This window comes from Podarcis pityusensis, assembly GCF_964106645.2.
Source record: "Podarcis pityusensis genome assembly, chromosome: 6".
NCBI lineage: Eukaryota > Metazoa > Chordata > Lepidosauria > Squamata > Lacertidae > Podarcis > Podarcis pityusensis.
Genome location: NC_138030.1, coordinates 18,933,384 through 18,952,781, shown reverse-complemented (window position 1 = coordinate 18,952,781; position 19,398 = coordinate 18,933,384). Strand labels below are relative to the sequence as shown.

The window sequence follows — 19,398 nt, the reverse complement described above, 5'->3', positions numbered from 1 at the left end:
TCAGCCACCCATCAGCAGCTCCTTTGCAAATCCTGCTACTGATTTCATTGGGTTCCCAGAGGGAGCTCTTTGCAGTGAATGTAAAAAAAATATATATCTCCTGGCATCAGTAAAATTTGAATCAGCCCCAAAGTATAATTAACAACAGAGCTGTAACTCTGAGGGGTGGAAGGGATGTCGTAACTCCTGTTCATAACATTTGCGCAACCAAGCAACTTTGGAGGCACGGCACATGTAAATAAATGTGGATCACACTCAGTTTCCTGAAGACTTGAAGAGTTGATGAGCTTTTTTTTCATGGTAAAAGTATAGCTCTGAGATTTTCAGTAAATTTGCACACGTTACAGTATATTGATCTTGTGAACAACAACCATCCTGGGAAAGATCAGTTGGTAGAGCATGAGACTCCATCTCTGGGTCATGGGTTTGAGCCCCATTTTGGGCGAAAGATTCCTGTATTGCAGAGGGTCGGACTAGGTGACCCTCGTAGTCCCTTCCAATTCTACAATTCCATGATTCTTAGAACGACAAAAAAGATGCAAGCTACAACACTACTGTTGTTTTTGTCCATGGAGTTTTCTTGGCAGGGATGCTGGAGTGGCTTGCCGGTTCCTGCTCCAGCTGGATCACGTTTAGTCAAAACTCTCCACTATGACCTGTCCGTCTTGGGTGGCCTTGCACGGCATAGCTCATAGCTTCTCTTAATTACCGTATTTTTTGCCCTATAGGACGCAATTCTCCCCTCCAAAAATGAAGGGGAAATATGTGTGCGTCCTATGGGGCGAATGCAGGCTTTCGCTGAAGCCTGGAGAGCGAGAGGGGTCGGTGCGCACCGACCCCTCTCGCTCTCCAGGCTTCAGGAAGCTATCCGCAAGCCTGGAGAGCCCGGCGGGAGTTCTCGCGGGGCTCTCCAGGCTTGTGGATAGCAGCCTGCAACCCGAAGCCTGGGGCGCGCTGAGCAGCACGCCCCGGGCTTCGGGAAGATATCCGCAAGCCTGGTGAGCCTGGCAGGAGTTCCTGCCGGGCTCCCAAGGCTTGCGGATAGCAGCCTGTTCTGGGGGCTGGGGTCGGGGGAAGCTCGGGCTTCCCCCGCCCCAGCCCCGCGCCTGGGGGGAAATAATTTTTTTCCCTTTATTCCCCCCCCAAAAAAACTAGGTGCGCCCTATGGGCCGGTACACCCTATAGGGCGAAAAATACGGTATTCAAGCCCCTTCGCCATGACAAGGCAGTAATCCATGAAGGAGATGGTTGGACAGTGTTCTCGAAGCTACCAACATCAGTTTGACCAAACTGCGGGAGGCAGTGGAAGACAGGAGTGCCTGGCGTGCTCTGGTCCACGGGGTCACGAAGAATCGGACATGACTAAACGACTAAACAACAACAACAACACAACACTCCACAAGCTTTTGTGAGCAACGCAACTATCATATGTTGGTGTTGTTACGATTATCATTATTCTTACTTAAAACACTTATATCCCACCTTTTGTGATATAGTTCAAGACGGCTAACAAAAAAGTAGTAAAAAGGTAAAGGGACCCCTGACCATTAGGTCCAGTCATGGCCGACTCTGGAGTTGCGGCACTCTAAAATACCATAAAAAGCAACGGACCATAAAGAATAAGAAGCCAGCATTTTTTAATTAAAAACCCAGCTTAAACATAGCAATAATAAAAACATTTTAGAGCAGAATAATCGCAGTTCAGTTGTGGGAAGCCTCAGCAATAAATTCTGGCCTCTAAAATGGAGGTGGAGAAACTTGCAGCCTTCCAGATGTTGTTAGACTCCAGCTCCCATAATAGAAGAGTTTGGATTTGATATCCCACTTTATCACTACCCGAAGGGTAGTGGCTAACATTCTCCTTTCCCTTCCTCCCCCACAACAAACACTCTGTGAGGTGAGTGGGGCTGAGAGTCTTCAAAGAAGTGTGACTAGCCCAAGGTCACCCAGCAGCTGCATGTGGAGGAGCGGAGATGCGAACCTGGTTCCTCAGATTACGAGACTACCACTCTTAATCACTACACCATACTGGCTCTCCTAACCTCTGGCCATGCTGGAGGGGGAATGATGGGAGACACTCCTGCTCTGGAAGCCAGGGGCCAGAGAAAGCCAACATGGTGCCCTCCATGTTGTAGAACATCTGCTCTGCATGCAGAAAGTTCAATCCCTGGCACCTTCAGAGAGACACCTGCCTGAAACCCTGGAGAGCTGTTGCCAGCGTAGACAATACTGAGCTAGATGGACCAATGATCTGATCCAGAATAAGGCAACTTCCTGTGTTCCTAACTCCAACTTCCTTTAACCCCCCAAAACACTGCCTATGGTCAGAGATGCTAAGAGTTACAGTTCAAGACCTGAAGAGCATCATCTTGGCTACCTCTGTCTTGCTGCTGTAGTGCAAGGCCAGTAGGAGGAGAATGAAAGGAGCCTCCCTAAGGAGTTGCAAAGCTTGCATGTGGAGGGACACCAAAGCTCCAGCATTTCTTTCAAGAATACGGACAGGAGGACACTGCGGATGGTGTCAAGTTATAATATGCAGGCAGGCTCATATGGGAGAAGGTGGTCCGAACAGCACTTTAAATAATGCCTAGAAACAAAGAGAGAGCCCGATTGTTTGTTTATTGAAATTGCTCTTCACCCATTGATGGTCCCAGAGAAGTTTATAAAATGTTGAATAAAATTATAAAACCTACAGCAAAACAACTACAGTCGTTATAAAACAACAAATCATTATAAACAACAAGTGCAGCAGGAAATCCATAGCAACTTTGGCAGTGCTTTTTTTCCTTAAAAAATGTTTAGGGGGTACTCTCATTTTCCTACTCATATTGAAATATTGCCCCTCAATGAGGCCAAACCTAGATTCACAAAATGTTTAGGGATATGCATACCCCTGCGGCCCCCCAGAAAAAAAGGACTGAACTTCGGACAATTTAATCAAACATCACCAAAGGCCTGAAAGAACAGATATGTCTTAACTTGGCCCTGGAAGTCTAGTGATGTAGTGATCACCTGCTAATTTATATCTTCTTTTTCCTCCAAGGAGATCACAGTTGTGCAAGCTTAGCACAAGTGGACTACAGTTTTATTCCCCATTCTTTTTGTTACTGGGATTAGTCCAAGGTTGATTGGATTACAGGTGGTCAATTCACTTCACGGCACATGATTCTGCTGAGGCTAACGTCATCACCAAACAGGTTTCTTTACAATGAAGTTATCTCCATCCCTACCCAAAATTTCCTTAATCACCTGATCAAGGTGAGCAGGTCACCTGAGCTTCTTGCTTGCACAAGATTACATCCCACATATACATGCACACACCTGTAGGCATCCCCAAATGCTAAATTTACCCACTGAATGTCACGTTGTGTCTTATTCACATTTAAGGACTAGCCTCCAGCTTTGGTGTTACAGCGATATATCAAAAGGGTATACATCTTCCTTGCCAAGCTAAATTAGAGCCCTCCTCCAACACCCTCTCCCTCCTATAAATATCTGCACTTAGGTTTAAACAGCTCAGAGCAAGCCAACAAACTTTAGCCTTTGAGTCAACAGTTATCTCATTTTACAACCACTTGTCATTGTCCGCCCAGTGTGTACCTCCTTTAACTGCAGCTAATTGTATTCATTTCTGGGACACTTTAGCACAATAGAAGCTACCATCCCGATGACATTGCCTTCTTCTCCCTTATCAGCGGCTACTAGCCATGACGGCTACGTTCTCCCTCATGCCTCTGAATACCCGTTGCTGGGAATCGCAGGTGGGCAGAATTCTGTCGCAACCATGTCTGACTTGCAGGCTTCCCAAGGGCATCTGGTCGGCCACTGTTGCTGGAACTGAATGCTGGACTGGATGGGCAACTCCAAATTGGATTATTGCAATGCACTCTACGTGGGAGAGCTCTTGAAGATGACTCAGAAACTTCAACTGGTCCAGAACTCGGCAGCCAGATTATTGGCTGGGGTTCCCCATAGAACGTATATGATACAATCCATTTTAAAACAGCTGCACTGGTTGTCAGTTTTCAGGACCAATTCAAGGTGTTTCGAGCCCTAAACAACTTGGGGTCTAACTATTGGAAAGACAGTCTCCTTTCATACAGACCTATTGGGTGTTAAGATCAACAGAAGGGGTTCCTCTTGGTGGTTCCACTACTTTCAGAGGTTCAGGTGTGTGTGTGAGAGAGAACCCAGTCATTATCTGTGGCAGTCCCCAGGTTGTGGAATTCCCTCCCCACCGAAATGCAGTTGGCATTTTCCTTGCAGCTCTTTCAATGTATACTGAAGAGCTCTTTACCCTGGCTTTTGACCCTTGAGATACACTTGTCTGTATTTTAGGACCCTCTCTAGTTGTGATTGGAATTTGCTTTAATCTGCTTTTAATACTGTGTTTTCTGTTGCTGTAACCCACCCAGGGACCTTCTTGTGAAGGGCAGTTAATAAATTGAAATAAATAAATCAGAAGACTGCAAGCAGGACTCAAGTGCAACAGGGCTCTCCTTACCTGTGGTTCCCAGCAAATAGTACCCAGAACAGAACACTTGATAATACAGGTTATTTAATTGATTAGTTATTAACTAACACAGAATTAAGTGGTTGGCTGACCTACATTTTGCGTTTCTTGAATGATTCAGAGGAACTTTTTCTAGATGGGATATAGCAGTGTAATTGGGTTTTGATAAAGCTCTCAGGACTTGTCTGCTAGAAAAATGCGTTAGCGTTTTTTTTGTTTTTTGTTTATACTAACTGCTTTCTAAACCAAGCCAGTGAAACCTACGTTAGCTACTGCAATAGAAGCATTTTAATAGGCCCATGCCTTGCTTAAACCACAAAGGTTCACCACAAACTAAGTCATACAAAGCTCACTGAAATTACTAACTGTACACTTTTCAAGGTCCAAGACAAGTCTATTTCTCAAGTAACTGAACCATCTTTTTCATTCCATTGAAAATGTAAAAATGCTCTGTCAGGGGGCTGGGTGCCACTGAGAATGCATTGTCTGGACAAGTTACCCGAACTCTCAAAGGCACAAATTGTGATGTTGCAACCAACTTGCAGTTTCCTCTGCAGTCAGTGGGCAGTTCAGGGAAGAGGGTTTCCTGGGAAGAGGGGTTCACTGTTAAACCACTCTAAGCATTGTAGCTGGGGGGGGGGGGACAGGGCTTTCCTAACAACTCTCAGCACCCTTAGCACACCGCAGTTCCCAGGATTCTTTGAAGGGGGGAGCCATGGCTGTTAAAGTATTATCATAGTACAGTACTTTAAATGCACAGTGTCGATGTGACCATGTACTTGGGCTTTGCTGAAAGGATGCATTTTCTGAGATTCCTGGAGAGGGCACTGGTGTCCTAGTAGAACAAGGAAAAACCACGGAAAGCAACCAAAAGTTTCCTGCTTCATAAATGTCATTGGCACATATTTTACAGTTAGTGCTGAGTTGTTTCAATAAATGAACAGTCCCTTTTGATAGTAAATAAAGGTTGTTCCCAGGTGTCCTGTTTATTGAGCGTTTATCCTGATTTGTTTGCAGGGAGGTGCTGTCTCAAACAGGCAAAAACTTTTGTGCATCTCCCTGTCACTTCCCTTATCACAGAAGGTGCTACCAGACTATTGCTATTTTGCAGGGAAGTTTCACTGGCAAATTGCAGGTTCCAGAGCTAAGATGCTCTCTGAAGTGTGGCTTAGCAATTTATTGATGCAATATAATGTAACCTCCCCGCAGACAAATAAAAATGAGTATTCAAAAGTCAGCCGGTGTCCTATAACACCCCCCCCCCCAAGCTTTGGGCACTTCCAAGATGTCACCATTTTCAGCTGAATTCGATCACACTGACTTGCTGTCTCAGGTTGCACAATTATAGTTGATTGGGAGGTCTTGTGCAACAAAGCTGTTTCTCCCTAAATATCAAACCTTTTTAAAGTAAGAAAAAAGTACATTTGAAAGTGTGAACTAGCACTTGCACTGGGGTAACATCATCTAACCTCGCTGCAAAAATAAATAAATCTGAATTGAAACTTATCAAATTGCCAACTTCAAGGCATCTCCTTGAAAACTAATCAGAACAGTTGCTCAATAAGCAGGTTTTCTGGAGCCCCTTTGTGCAAAAAAATCAGAAGGCATGCTCTGAAGGCAGGTTAATTAGAAGCAACCAGAGCCCTGAGGGCGTGGGGGGGGCGGTTGTTTGTTGCGCAAAAGCACTAAATAAACTTTAAGTGAACAACCTGAATTTGCTGTATGTGAATCCCACCCTAAAATAACCAGAGGCTGTGAAGTCCAAAGTCAAACGTTCCAGCCAAACCGAGACCCTCACTATTTGTCTTGATCAGAAGCTGGCAGTATAGAAGTTCCTCCTGGGAATTGTGTGCAGCTGTGCGCAGAGATTTTATATACAGTACTGGGCAAAAAGTGGTGCGTTATTTTGGAGGGCGTGGTGCCAGGAAAGGAAACCGCATTTTCTTTGCACCCCGTTTCTCTCCTGCTCTGTCCTGGCTTAAAGTGCTGTCCTGATCTACCCACGTAGCTACACGGCACTTGAGAGTTGTCGGTGGAAGGGAAAGGCAAGCTCTGGATCGGGGAAGAGGGGACAGGCCGAAGGAGCCAGGCCATAGCTCTCGCCTCCCCACCTCAGGCAAGAGCCTCTCTGCACAGGCTCTGGAATGCTGACGGAGCGAAGGGGAAGGCAGGTGGCAAGCGGCAGGCGCGTGCGGGCCTGCCCGGAACTGGAAGCCGGGAACACGTGGCTCCAAATCACTGCAAGGGAATGCGCGGAGCGGGCGCCCATAGCAAGAAGCAGGCAGCGCTGGATGAAAAAACCACACTGGGGTGATTGGGAAAGTGAGGAGGGGAATCTACGCACACACCCCCGGACGGATCTCCCTCAGTGAATATGGTTGCCAAGCAAGTCTGCGGACGATGCGCGTTTCTCAAATCTCCCCGTCTTCACCCTCATTGCCCTTGGTTTGGTTTAGGCGAAGTGGGAAAGGCAGTTGCAATTTGCACGCCTCTCTCCAGGGGCGCCACCGCTTTGCTCCTTGTAACCCCCAGAGGCTGTCGGAATATTCTGAGTATTCCACTATCAGGATATAGGGTGGACTGGAGTTCTGTGTCCTCTCTTAGGGCACCCCCCCCCGGCCCCCATCACACACTACCCAAGGGAGGAAAAACTGCAAACTGTTGACGCACAGCCCCTGGGTAGGGTTAGCACAGGCAGCGCCCTAACAGCTGCATCCCAGCCGCGCCTACTCAGAAGTAAGTTCTCTTAAGTTCCGTGGGCTTCCGGCTAAAAGCGCCGTTAGATTGGATGTTCTTCGGAATAAACGTGTTTAGCCAATGCTGCAAATACCAGGTACGCTTATTACTTAACTATAGGTCTCAGTGAAATCAGTGGCGTTTATTCCTTCCCCCCGCAAAAGCAACCCCGACGGCCATGAAAGCTTGCGCCACACCGGCCTATCTTGTCACCCCCACAATTCCCCGGGTGTCTCTTTTCTTCCCTCGCTTTCATGAGCCAAACCCACATCTTGGCTGGATCAGCCCCCTTTTGCCAGCTTCTCTCCGCCTCAAGCGTCCCGCTGCTCCGACGGACCCCGATCCTAGCCAGTGCGCTTCGTTCGGGGAGCACCTGCTAGAAAGAGCCGAGCCTCCGGACCCCTCCCTGCCTCTGCCCATTGGCTGCCAAGTGACACCGGGGGGCGGATCCGCCTCGCCCCCTGCCGCCCTGCCCATATTTAGCCGGTGGCGCTGGCGCTTTGGCCGCTTAGCTCGCAGCACGCCGACTGGTCGCGTCGAGGTTTAGTTTCATTTGCAGTCTCCCTTTAGAAACCCACCGAGGGCATCGCCACTCCCGACCTCCGCAGTGCTTGGATTGGAGCCGCCTCGGCGCCGCCAGACTCTCCAGCAAGATGCCGCGCTCTTTCCTGGTGAAGAAGCATTTCTCGGCCAGCAAGAAGCCCAATTACAGCGAACTGGAAAGCCAGACTGGTAGGCGCGCTGCACCGGGTGGGAAAGGGATGGACCAGAAGGAGGAGGGATGGCGGCGCTGAGCCGGTTTGGGGGGGACGGGGGGGACTGCCAGGCGCAATTTGGTGCGCCCAGGGCGGGCGAGCGCACGTGGGCGCACGGAGAGGGCGTGAGCCTCGGGTCATCCGTGCGCTCGGTGGGTTCCCCGGTTGCTTGAGGGTTAAGCATGGATGGGTCGATCGTTAAAACTTAAGCGGTATATCCTGTTGGGGGCAGATGAGCGCCCGCGACGCAGCGCTGAAGCCGCTGCTATGGCAGGGAGATGTTAACTGGTCTTTCGGCTCTTTCAAGTCTCCAAGGTTTGGCGGCAACTTTCTGCAGTTGGCTGGGAGTCAGTCCCGTTGGACACGGTGTGGAGACTGGTTTAGAACAGCACGGTTAAGTTCTAGACCGGGGAGGGAGGACCTGCTGGACTACAGCTCCCATCGCCCCTGAGTATAAAGTTATGGTGGCTGGGGTTGATGGGAGATGGAGTCTCAACAACCACTGGAGGCCACAGTTGCCCTAGCCCTGGTTCCAACCTAGTGATGCTGGTGCTCCCTAGGTGACTTGAGAGTTTATTGCTTGCTTCTGATTCATGCTGTGGGAGTAACCTAGTTGTGACGCTGTCATATACTTTGAAGAAAGTTGGTTTTGTTTTCCAAGCACTGGAAAACAGGTGGCGCTGGGAGAGCTAAGCCGCCAAATAGCTCAATTGGCTAGAGCGTGGTGCTCATAGCGGCAATGTTACAGGTTCGATCCTGGTGTGGGATAGCTGCATATTCCTGCATTGCCAGGACTAGTAGACGATCCTCAGGGTCCCTTCCAACTCTACAGTTCTGATTCATGGAGGGTGGGGAATGTTGTGGATAAGGAAGGATCCAGCACCTGCCTAAGTTGTCTCCAGTGCTGCATGCTCACTTTATAACCATTGGCTTTTTAAAAAAATATCTTTGCAGTGATCGCCTCCCCGTGTTTTTATGAGAAGTACCCCATCTCAGTCATCCCCCAGCCTGATCTGCTGAGTGCTGGTTCCTACTACCCTCCACTTGTATGGGACACAGGGCTGCTCTCCAATTTCTTCACCTCTGAGCCGGAGTACAAGAAAAGTGCCACTTCTCCACCCAGCCCTGGCTCCAAACCTCTGGACCTGACCTCCAGCGAAGAGGAGGATGGCAAGACGACCTCTGACCCGCCCAGCCCAGCTTCTTCTGCCACCGAAGCGGAGAAATTCCACTGCAGCCAATGCAACAAGTCCTACTCCACCTTTGCAGGCCTTTCCAAGCACAGACAATTGCACTGCGACTCCCAAGCCAGGAAATCTTTCAGCTGCAAAAACTGTGAGAAGGAGTACGTGAGCCTGGGAGCTCTCAAGATGCACATCCGAAGCCATACCCTGCCCTGCGTGTGTAAAATTTGCGGCAAAGCCTTCTCCAGGCCTTGGCTCCTGCAGGGCCACATCAGAACGCACACTGGTAAAGCCATTCTTCTGTTTGTTTCTGGTCACTCTTATCTATTCTCTCACCCCAGCCCCCTCCTCCTCCTCTCCCCATTGCTTCCAACCTGATTCAAGTCAACACTGCATGCAGTTTATCTAGGAGATAAGGGATTCTCTCTCTCTCTCTCTCTCTCTCTCTCTCTGAAAAAAAATTACTTGCTAACCAGCATTTCTGAGCAAAATCCACCTGCAATCCCTCCCAAATTCAGTTCCCTATTTGCAAACAATGCATGAGAGCAGATTTGCACATTGGGGGATGTGCTTCTGTTTGTGGCAGATCGTTGGTTGCTTTTATTCCAACTCCACACAGTGAAGCAATTATCTGATTAGTCCAGCATGTACCCCAATCCCTCCTCCCTTTCCTTCTCTTTCCATGTGGCTCATCCTGGCACAGTGCAGTGTGCACTGTGCTCTGGGCCCGTGGCAGTGAGGAAGTGATCCATATCACGTTACTGTGCCCGCAAACTTGGCATGCACACCCACCCTGTCGGCTCAGCAGGCTGCTCAGTCATGTGAACTGTCCTTGAGTCACTCTTGCACAAAGGGGCACTCTGACTGGAAAGGGCTTTGCACCAGAGAGCCTCGCAGTCCAACGCTGCAGGCATGTGTAATGTCAACACAGAGGCTGGGGATGGGCTCTAATGAAATACTCTCCTTGGGGGTTTAAGCAGCAGGCATTTCCTTCCTCACCCCCACCTTCTCTATAGCTCCCTGTATTCCAAGGATGAGCGAGGTGTTGCTCAGGGGTGTTGTGGAGGGGAGAATAGTGCTTTTAATTGCTTCATTTGAACACAGCTCTCATCCCAGAGGGCTTCCCTCTGGCACACAAATCCTCCCCTTCAAGGAAACATAAGCTTGCTTCCCTGCACAAAAGGTGCTGTTGGGATGCATCATTCCAGGCCTTGTTGATTTGCATTGTTCCACTAATGGGTAACTGCTGGAGGAGGCGGGAAGTACCTTGGAAAGAGGAGGGGGAGGGGGGAAAGAGAGAGGTGACCTGTCAGCCCAGGCAGGTGCTTTTAATGTAGCCATGCTGCTTTCCCCCCCTGGTGCACCTGTTACTGTATCGCCCCAGGCTGAACACCAGACTCCACAGCTGCCAGGCTGTGGAAGCTCTTTTAGCTTTTAATCCAAGGAGTATCACATTCACAATGCATCTCCCTCCAAGCCAGCCTTTGTGCCTGTTGCCGGGATGGTTTAATTGTTACTTGGTGCTGATTTCACACCCTCTTAGAGGTTCTAAAGATGTTGCCTGAAGGAAGCCAGAAAGACTTAATTGTGCTTTTTTCCAAATTGAGCACGCCTGTTAGTTCCAAAAGAACTTCTCTGACAGGAATTCATCCTGTTTAGTCTTTTCAGCATGGAAGAGTTTGAAGCGGATGGTGCAGGGCCTGGGGGGGGGGGCGGGTGGAGGGAAGGAAGGAGTGGAGAGGCAGGGAAGCCGCTCTGGGAAGGATATAGCTATACTTGGATCTGTGAAGCTTCCAGGGCGGCCAGACTGATGCAATTAGTGCTTTGCGTTTTGCGCAGCTCACAGTGAGCCAACAGATGAGATAATTTGCATGTTGCACGATGCAGAATTATTATTATTTTTTAGTCTTGTCAAACGAGACTTCTGAATGACTTACCTGCTGGAGCAAATGCCCACTGCTCTGCATGTTTACTCAAAGTTAAGTCTTACTATGGTTTATAGAGCTTACTTCCTGGATCAATTTGTAAATTTACTGAAACTGAAGTCCCATCCATGGTCAAAATTTAGCCGATGGGAGAGAGAACCATTTGTCCCCTTGAAGTCAGGAGCTGAAAAGTGCTTATCTTCCAGTGAAGCTCTCCTCCTAACACCTGATCTTGAAGCGATTTAAATGGAAATAAATTCCACCGAAATTGGTAGGAACTAATTCCCATCTGCTTCAAGCTGCTTACAAATGGGTTGACTCTTTCTTACCTTTTTGATCCTGGGTACCTCATTTAAATATACATTAGCTTGGCTTCCTGTTACCTGTTTCTTCAAACGATTAAACTTGCAGGTGCATGGGCCAGTCTGGGAACTTTGGGTTTAACATTCCCTTCTACTTTTGTCACCATAGGCGAGAAACCGTTTTCCTGCACACACTGCAACAGGGCCTTTGCTGACCGCTCCAACCTCCGCGCCCACCTGCAGACTCACTCTGATGTCAAGAAGTACCAGTGCAAAACCTGCTCCCGGACTTTCTCCAGAATGTCACTTCTCCACAAACATGAAGAAACAGGCTGCACTGGGGCGCGCTGAGAGATCTTCCCTCTTGCATCTTAGGAAAAGAAGAAGAAAAATACTACAGACTCTCCTCCATGCCAATGCATATATTGTAACTAGCGCCTCTAGGAATATAGTTTTTCCCATTTGAGTTCAGCTGCCAGGGCAAAACTTGTCTTCTACCTGCTTCAGGCCTCGCAGTGACATTCAGAATATTTCTCCCTCTCCCTTTGATTTTAAAAGTCTGGTTCCGCACTCCCTGGCCACGGCAGAATGCTTCTTGGTTTAGGCAGAGTGAGGCTGGTTTGCAAAAACAACAAGCATTCTGATGTTTTATTAGTGTAAGGACTGTTCAGAAAGTGCTCAGCATCTCCCAGTATTGAGCCTTACACCTAGCTGGCCTGAAGGACCACAGTATTTTTAAAATTTTATTTCTGGGGGTGTTGGGGGAAGAAAAAATAAATCTGCTGTTAACTGTTGACCCTGAATTGATATGCCTCTCAAGGAGGACAAAAGCAAAGTGTTCCCAACAACCCCCACTCAGTTCTCTCTTGCTCTAAGCGTTGTATATACCCCCCAAACACACCCTCCCAAGAAGGTGTAACTATGCAGTAATACAGTATTGCATTAGCTCCGAGGCAGCTGCTTCCCCCACCAGCACAATGATAATTTGCAATGCCTCAAAGATTAACAATGTCTATAGAAGGCACTGGGTAGCCATTTCAAACAAGACTCCTGTTTACAGAGCAGCTATGCACTCAAGCACCTGTTAATATGACTTCTTTTAACAACTGCTTTTCAAAAGAACTGTGACTAATAGCAGGCACTTGTCAGGCGATACAATAGCAGCCTGTGTAGAGAGGCTGCCCATTGACAGGTGTGTGCCAAAAGAACTATTTATGGTTATTGACAGGTGCCTCCTGAATGCATCTTTCTTTTGTACATTGTTTCCACATCATAAACAACAGGAAGAAAAAAAAGAGAAAAGGGTATGTTTACATTTCAAAGGTACACTGGTATTTATATATTTTTGTGCCACGATTTTATACTGATTCAAAACTTTTTTATATATAATTATATACAATTTATTGATATTCAATAAAATGGTTAATTTATAATCTGGTCTTGTGCTATTACTCTGCTTTCTGGCGACTTGTATTCCAGTGTAAAATCGCATGCTTTAATGCTGCAGAAGTTAGCTGTGGTTAAATCCCTACAAGTCAGTCTTGACTAACCCAAGTCTCTGCTAACTTGTTCTGTTATAAAACTAGGAAGAATTGAATGAAAAAACTCCTATGCGTTTCTCATTCATTTCAGTAAGGCTGGAACAAGAGAACTTGCCAAATACATTGAGCGCCACATTAGTATACAACTTATTCAGGAAAGCCTACCCACTGTGCACTGTTCCTTGATAGCTTACATTAGTGCAACATCTGAAAATGACTAACATTTGAATAGACAAGAGCCATCAAAGGTGGCATTGCATGTCCAGCTCAGGAAAGTGACCATTCCCAGTCTTTGGTTAAATGTCCATCTTATGAAACTCATCTTCACTAGAACATAGGGAGGGCAGACAGTGGGTGACTTTGCCTTCCCTATATGAAGTCTCGTCCATAGGGTCTTCTTCCAAAGAAATTGATACCCCTGCCCTTTATTAATTGTAGCAATTGTATCCCACCTTTCTTCCAAAGAGCGTAAGGTGCTGTACAAAGTTATCCTCTCTCCATTTTTTCCTCATAACCCTGAAGGGTAGGTGAAGAACAGTGAATGGCCCAAGGTCACCCAATCAAGGATTTTTAGCCTTGCTACCTTGCTTTTTTTTCCTTTTGGAGCCAGCTTGCCCCTGGGCTGAAGACAAAAGCTGCCAGGCCTTATATTCCCCCCCCGCCTCCTATAACTTTCATTATGCAATCCCTTTCCCCGATGAGCGTTTTTTGCCGGATATTAGTGCTTTGTCTAGACACTCTGACAATGGGACCTCTGCCATTTCCCTTGGAAAATAATTCACAGCTTTTAGTAGGTTGCTCAAGTGGAAGGATTTCCATGATATCCTGGTGATATTTCTGCATCTTGGAATTGCGCTAGTGGGAAGGATGCTTTGGGAAGTGGGGTATGCAGGTGTGTTGCTTGCTAACAACTCTTGACATAGAATTGTAGAGTTGGAAGGGATCCCTGAGGGTGATCTAGTCCAACCCCCTGCAATGCAGGAATCTTAACTATAAAACCTGAGGCCTGAAGCTTGAATCCATTGGTCTGGATCCTACTCTCCAGAGCAGAAGCTTTCTGGAGTGTCAGGCCTCTATTTTTATAGCAAGCAGGCCACATAAGCATTCTGAGTTACACCAGCATCACTTCTGCTTAGTGCAGTAAAAGGAAGTGTTAATTTTTGGCTGGATATCCCTCCCTGCAGGAAAAAAAAAATGAAATTAGTACTTTTGAGGATTGCTTAGCCAGTTCATCAAACGCCAGCTCAGTTGGGAAAAAAATACATAACTTGGATTGCATCCTGGAGTTACTTTGGTGAACTTCCATGAGGGCCCCTGTAATTGTGGAGCAGCTACTCAAAACACACCTCTGCGGAGCCTTGTAATTTAATGCAATGAGCTGGACTTCCGCTGGCCACTTGCCCACTGACTTAGAAAAAGAAGCTCTGCTTGGCTGGATCATCCTCAAGGTCTGTCTTGTCCAGCATAGTCTTTCCCTGGGAAGCCTGCAAGCGAAGCAATGATGGAGATATAACATGCCCTATTTGTCTACACCAGGGGTGTCCAACTTCCAAGAGACTGCGATCAACTCCCACTATAAATAACCTGGCAGTGATCTATCCATTGGATTGACCAGAGTTGTTGAGCTTTTTTAGACCAGGATCGACCAGGGACAGCCAGCAGTTGACCGGTAGATCGCGATCGACCGGTTGAACATGCCTGGTCTACACCATCTGGCAATCAAAAGAGGTACACTGTCTCTAAAGCTGGGATGAAGAACCTGTGGCTCTCCAGATGTTGTCTGATTCCAGTTCCCATTAGCCCCTTGGTTGGGCCAACGGGCAAGGATGATGGGAGTTGTAGTCCCATAACACCAGGAGAGCCACAACTTCCGCACCCTAGTTATTAAAGGCAGGTGTTCTATTTTTGACTCTCGTGACTTATAGCTGTTGATAGACTTTTCCTCAAAGAGTTTCCATAGCAGAGCAAGTCCAGCACAGACTAAACTGGCCACACAATTCAAGGCACAATGTTGGTCTGAGATGTCCCTGCTCCCTGCTGTACCCATTGCTCTTCCAGCCCAGCCCGCAAAGCTCTGGTGCTAATATGCTGATTGAGGAGGAAGTTTTGTATGGAGGAAGCTAAAGGATGATAGGAAAGGAAGCTGGTCTCTCAGAGCCATGGCACTGAGGGCAGAGATGGGAATGCTGTGTCATCTAGGTGTTGATGGGCTTCATCCCATCCCATCAGTCCAGTGTTAGAAACTGAGATATGAAAGCTAGGAGCTAAATGGCACCTTAAACCTATGTTATGGGTGCAACAATGGAATGTCTAGGTGCGCTTTTTTATAACAAGAATACAAAGCTGAAAATGAATGAACTGCAGCTAAAATATTAGGTCCATTTTTCACATGGTCTAGTCCTTCCCCTGCCCACCCCCCTAACATTCTTAAGAGGGTCTCTTCTCCAGTCTTCAGAAAGTGGCTGGAAGTGGGGAGGCAGGAAAAGGTCCTCATTTCCTTCTACTCTGCAGTTTTAATCTGAAATATTAGGCGCAGTACTGCGGCCACAGCTCAGAAACTGCTGGCGCTCATGAAATCCCCTGTTGCAAAATGCGCCTAGATCAATGGGAGTTTCAGATGCTGGATCAGCCCCAACCAGCTTGGCCAATGGTAGCCAACCAAATCCCTGCAGGAAGAATTTAAGCAGGATGTGTTGGTGTGTTAGCCACCCACCGCTGCTTGCTCCCAGCACCAGGTACTGTCTCTGAACATGCAGGTTACATTAAACTGTCAAGCACAAATGATGAATATGACAGTTTAATGCAGCCTGCATGTTCAGAGACAGCGCCATTATATTAAGCTACTACTACTACTCAGAATGTCACAAGTCGGGGACAGAGAATCTATGGTCCTCCAGATGTTGTTGAACCACAATTCATCACCATCATAACAACAACAACAACAATTAATAAAAATATTTTCTAGAACTTCCTTAAATATTTAAAAATGTGAAGCTGTACAGAAATTGGAACTGGCCAAGCAATGTATGCTAAAGTGAAGAAAAGGTTTATGAAATGGATTAGTTGCAGATGGAAACATCTACTGAAGCTTTCCCAGTCTGAGGGCCACTTTTGCTTCTGGGCAACCTTCCTGGGGCCACATGCCGAGGGTGCGCAGGGCACTGAATGCAAATGTTTTCCTTTGCACAGTGTGTTGGTTCCTGCAAACACTCTCATGCTCCTCTCTATTCTCGCTCCAAACAAGCAAGAGGCACTATCAGATTCCAGCCAGCCATAAGCAATTGGGTTGCAAATTGGACCAGTGAGGGGTGTGGTCTGGGGAGGGTTCTGCACAGATCTAGGGTGTCATCATATTATCAAATCAAAGAACTGTGGAGTGGGAAGGGATCCTCAAGGTCATCTAGTCCAATCCCCTGAGATGCAGGAGTCTCAGCTAAAGATGGCCCTCCAACCTTTGCTTACAAACCTCCAAGGGAGGAGAGTCCACCAGCTCCCAAGAGAGACCATTTCACTGTCGAACAGCTCTTAGCATCAGAAAGTTCTTCCTGATGTTTAGTCGGAATCTCCATTCCTGTAATTTGAATCCATTGGTTTGAGTCCTACTCTCCAGAGCAGGAGAAAAAAGGTTTGCTGCTCCACACTCCTTATGTCAACCCTTAAGATATTTGAAGATAGCTACCATATCTCCAAGGGATGCGGGTGCGCTGTGGGTTAAACCACAGAGCCTAGGGCTTGCCGATCAGAAGGTTGGCGGTTCGAATCCCTGCGACAGGGTGAGCTCCCGTTGCTTGGTCCCTGCTCCTGCCAACCTAGCAGTTCGAAAGCACGTCAAAGTGCAAGTAGATAAATAGGTACCGCTCCAGCAGGAAGGTAAACGCGTTTCCGTGTGCTGCTCTGGTTCACCAGAAGCAGCTTAGTCATGCTGGCCACATGACCCGGAAGCTGTACGCTGGCTCCCTCGGCCAATAAAGCGAGATGAGCACCGCAACCCCAGAGTCGGCCACAACTGGACCTAATGGTCAGGGGTCCCTTTACCTTTACCTATCTCCTTTCACTCTCCTCTTTCCAGGTTAAACATACTTAATTCCCTCAACTGTTCCTGATAAGGCTTGGTTTCCAGACCCTTGGTAGCCTTCCTCTGCACATATTCCAGCTTGTCAATATCCTTCTTAAATTGTAATGCCCAGAATTGGACACAGTATTCCAGGTGTGGTCTGACCAAAGCAGAATAGAGTGGTCCTATTACTTCCCAAGATGTTCAGTTTTTATGCTTGACCCATCCCAGGATGAATAAGCACAATATAACGAAATTTTAAAATGGATATGTTACTTGCTTTGGGGACATACACCAATGAATGCTGGCAGTCACATTTCGGTGACAATATTCACCAGGACAATATTCCCCAAACAGATATACAATTTTCAGTCACTCTTCACAGGGAACTCTGGGAACTGTAGTTCTGTGAAGGGAACAGAGGCCTCCTAACAACTCCCAGCACCCTGAACAAACTACAGCTCCCAGGACTCTTCAGGGAGAAGCCATGAGTGTTTATAGTGTGGTTTCATAATGCTTTAAATGCATGGTGTGAATATGGCCATCATTAGATCTCAAGTTAGACAGACAAGCAATCAGGCTTGCCATAACACAGCATTTTATGCTCCTATGTTAATAGGACATACGTTTGGAAATCCATAGTTCTGAAAAAACAGAATAATTAGCAAAAGGTTTCTTTTCTTCTTCTTCTTTGTATATTAGAATAAGGTGGGGATTTTTTGTTCTTGAGGGTGAGAAAAAACCCTTCTTGTTGTGCTCAGGAATAAAAGAAATAACGAGAGAGGAAAGCTTGCTGTTTTTTCCCTGCGAAGGAGTTTAATTAGAGATTTGCTGAGCAGCATTTCTCTTCCCTTTTAGGACCGCAGAACTTCCTGTTTTATAAAACCAGCTCCTGGAACCGAAAGGAAACTCCAGATTAAGTGTAAGAATCTGAGCCTTCGCTGATGGTATTTGTTCAGTCTATTCCCCTTGCTTGATGAGGTGGAACAGAAACCAAGACTGACTTCTGGGAGGTGAACATCTTCCTTCAGGTTTCCAAAAAAATCATAACAATCCTCCAGAGAGAAACAAAAACAAAGAGGGAAACACATATTTTGCTTGTAGGAAGGTTGGAGTGGGAAAGATTGGGGGGAGGGGCAGGTGTGAGAGTTGAAGCTGTGGGTGCTTCAGAGGAGTAACAGAGATTGTATTCTTTAGGCACCCAGAATTCTTCCTCGCATTCAGTGAGGATATTGGAACCATAAAGGGACCCCTGACCAGTAGGTCCAGTTGTGGCCGACTCTGGGGTTGCGGCGCTCATCTCGCTTTAATGGCCGAGGAAGCCGGTGTACAGCTTCCAGGTCATGTGGCCAGCATGACTAAGCCACTTCTGGTGAACCAGAGCAGCGCACGGAAACACCGTTTACCTTCCCGCCAGAGCAGTACCTATTTATCTACTTGCACTTGATGTGCTTTCAAACTGCTAGGTTGGCAGGAGCAGGGACCGAGCAACGAGAGCTCACCCCGTCGCAGGGATTCGAACCGCCGACCTTCTGATCGGCAAGTCCTAGGCTCTGTGGTTTAATCCACAGCACCACCCGTGTCCATAGCTGTCAACTTTACCCTTTTCTTCTGAGGAATCCTATTCGGAATAAGGGAATTTCCCTTAAAAAAAGGGAAACATTGACAGCTATGATTGGAACATTCAGAACATTCAGGTAGGCCATGATGGCAACACGACTCAGCTGCACACGTGGTACAGCCCCCCACAGAGGATAGACCACCAACTCAAGGAGCACCCTCACTTCACAGAATGCTCACACCACAGTGAAATTTTTCACTGAGAAGAAATGGGTTGGAAGACAAAAAGAAACAGGGGTCTTGGTGGACCACAAGCTTGACATGAATCCGCAGTGTGATGCAGCACCAAAAAAATATGGTTCCGGAATTGAAATATTAATAGAGAATGTGTAAAACGTGCAGGGGTAAGCAAGAAAATAATAATAGAAGCAACTGAATAATTATTAAATTATAACAACACAACAAGATGGAAGAAGTACAATATTGAGATCACACATGGGTGAAGGGGAGTGGGGGGTATATGGGAACCTATAATATCATTTATAATATAATTTGTTAATTGCGTTGTATTTACATATAGCAAAGGGAAGCCTAGAGCAATTAGATATATTTTAATTTAGGTAATCTATGTAATAGGCTTATGTTAGAAAATGAATAGGGATTTTGTAATTTTTTTTGGTTTTGAAAAAAAAAGGGTGAATGCATCAACAGATATATAGTGTCCAGATCAAGGGAAGTAATAGTACCAGTATATTCTGCCTTGCTTGTTTTCTCCTGCTCTGGAGGCTAGGACTCGAACCAATGGCTTCAAGTTGCAAGAGAGGAGAT

The 19,398-nt window shown here is 47.0% G+C and overlaps 1 protein-coding gene across 1 annotated transcript; it reads left to right on the top strand.

The window, feature by feature from the left end:
* Positions 1–7,743: 7,743 nt before the first annotated feature.
* On the top strand, positions 7,744–12,848 carry SNAI1 (snail family transcriptional repressor 1). The gene is made up of 3 exons (XM_081009148.1): positions 7,744–7,981; positions 8,959–9,474; positions 11,585–12,848. Exons 1-3 carry the CDS (start codon positions 7,903–7,905, stop codon positions 11,764–11,766), a joined length of 777 nt encoding a protein of 258 aa, XP_080865274.1. The 5' UTR covers positions 7,744–7,902; the 3' UTR covers positions 11,767–12,848.
* Positions 12,849–19,398: the final 6,550 nt, after the last annotated feature.

Bases quoted from the DNA above. Each gene is read 5' to 3' on its own strand.
- SNAI1 (XM_081009148.1), top strand. From the start codon at position 7,903: ATGCCGCGCTCTTTCCTGGTGAAGAAGCATTTCTCGGCCAGCAAGAAG. The intron at 7,982-8,958 runs GTAGGCGCGCTG...ATATCTTTGCAG, and splicing joins CGAACTGGAAAGCCAGACTG to TGATCGCCTCCCCGTGTTTT. The intron at 9,475-11,584 runs GTAAAGCCATTC...TTGTCACCATAG, and splicing joins CCACATCAGAACGCACACTG to GCGAGAAACCGTTTTCCTGC.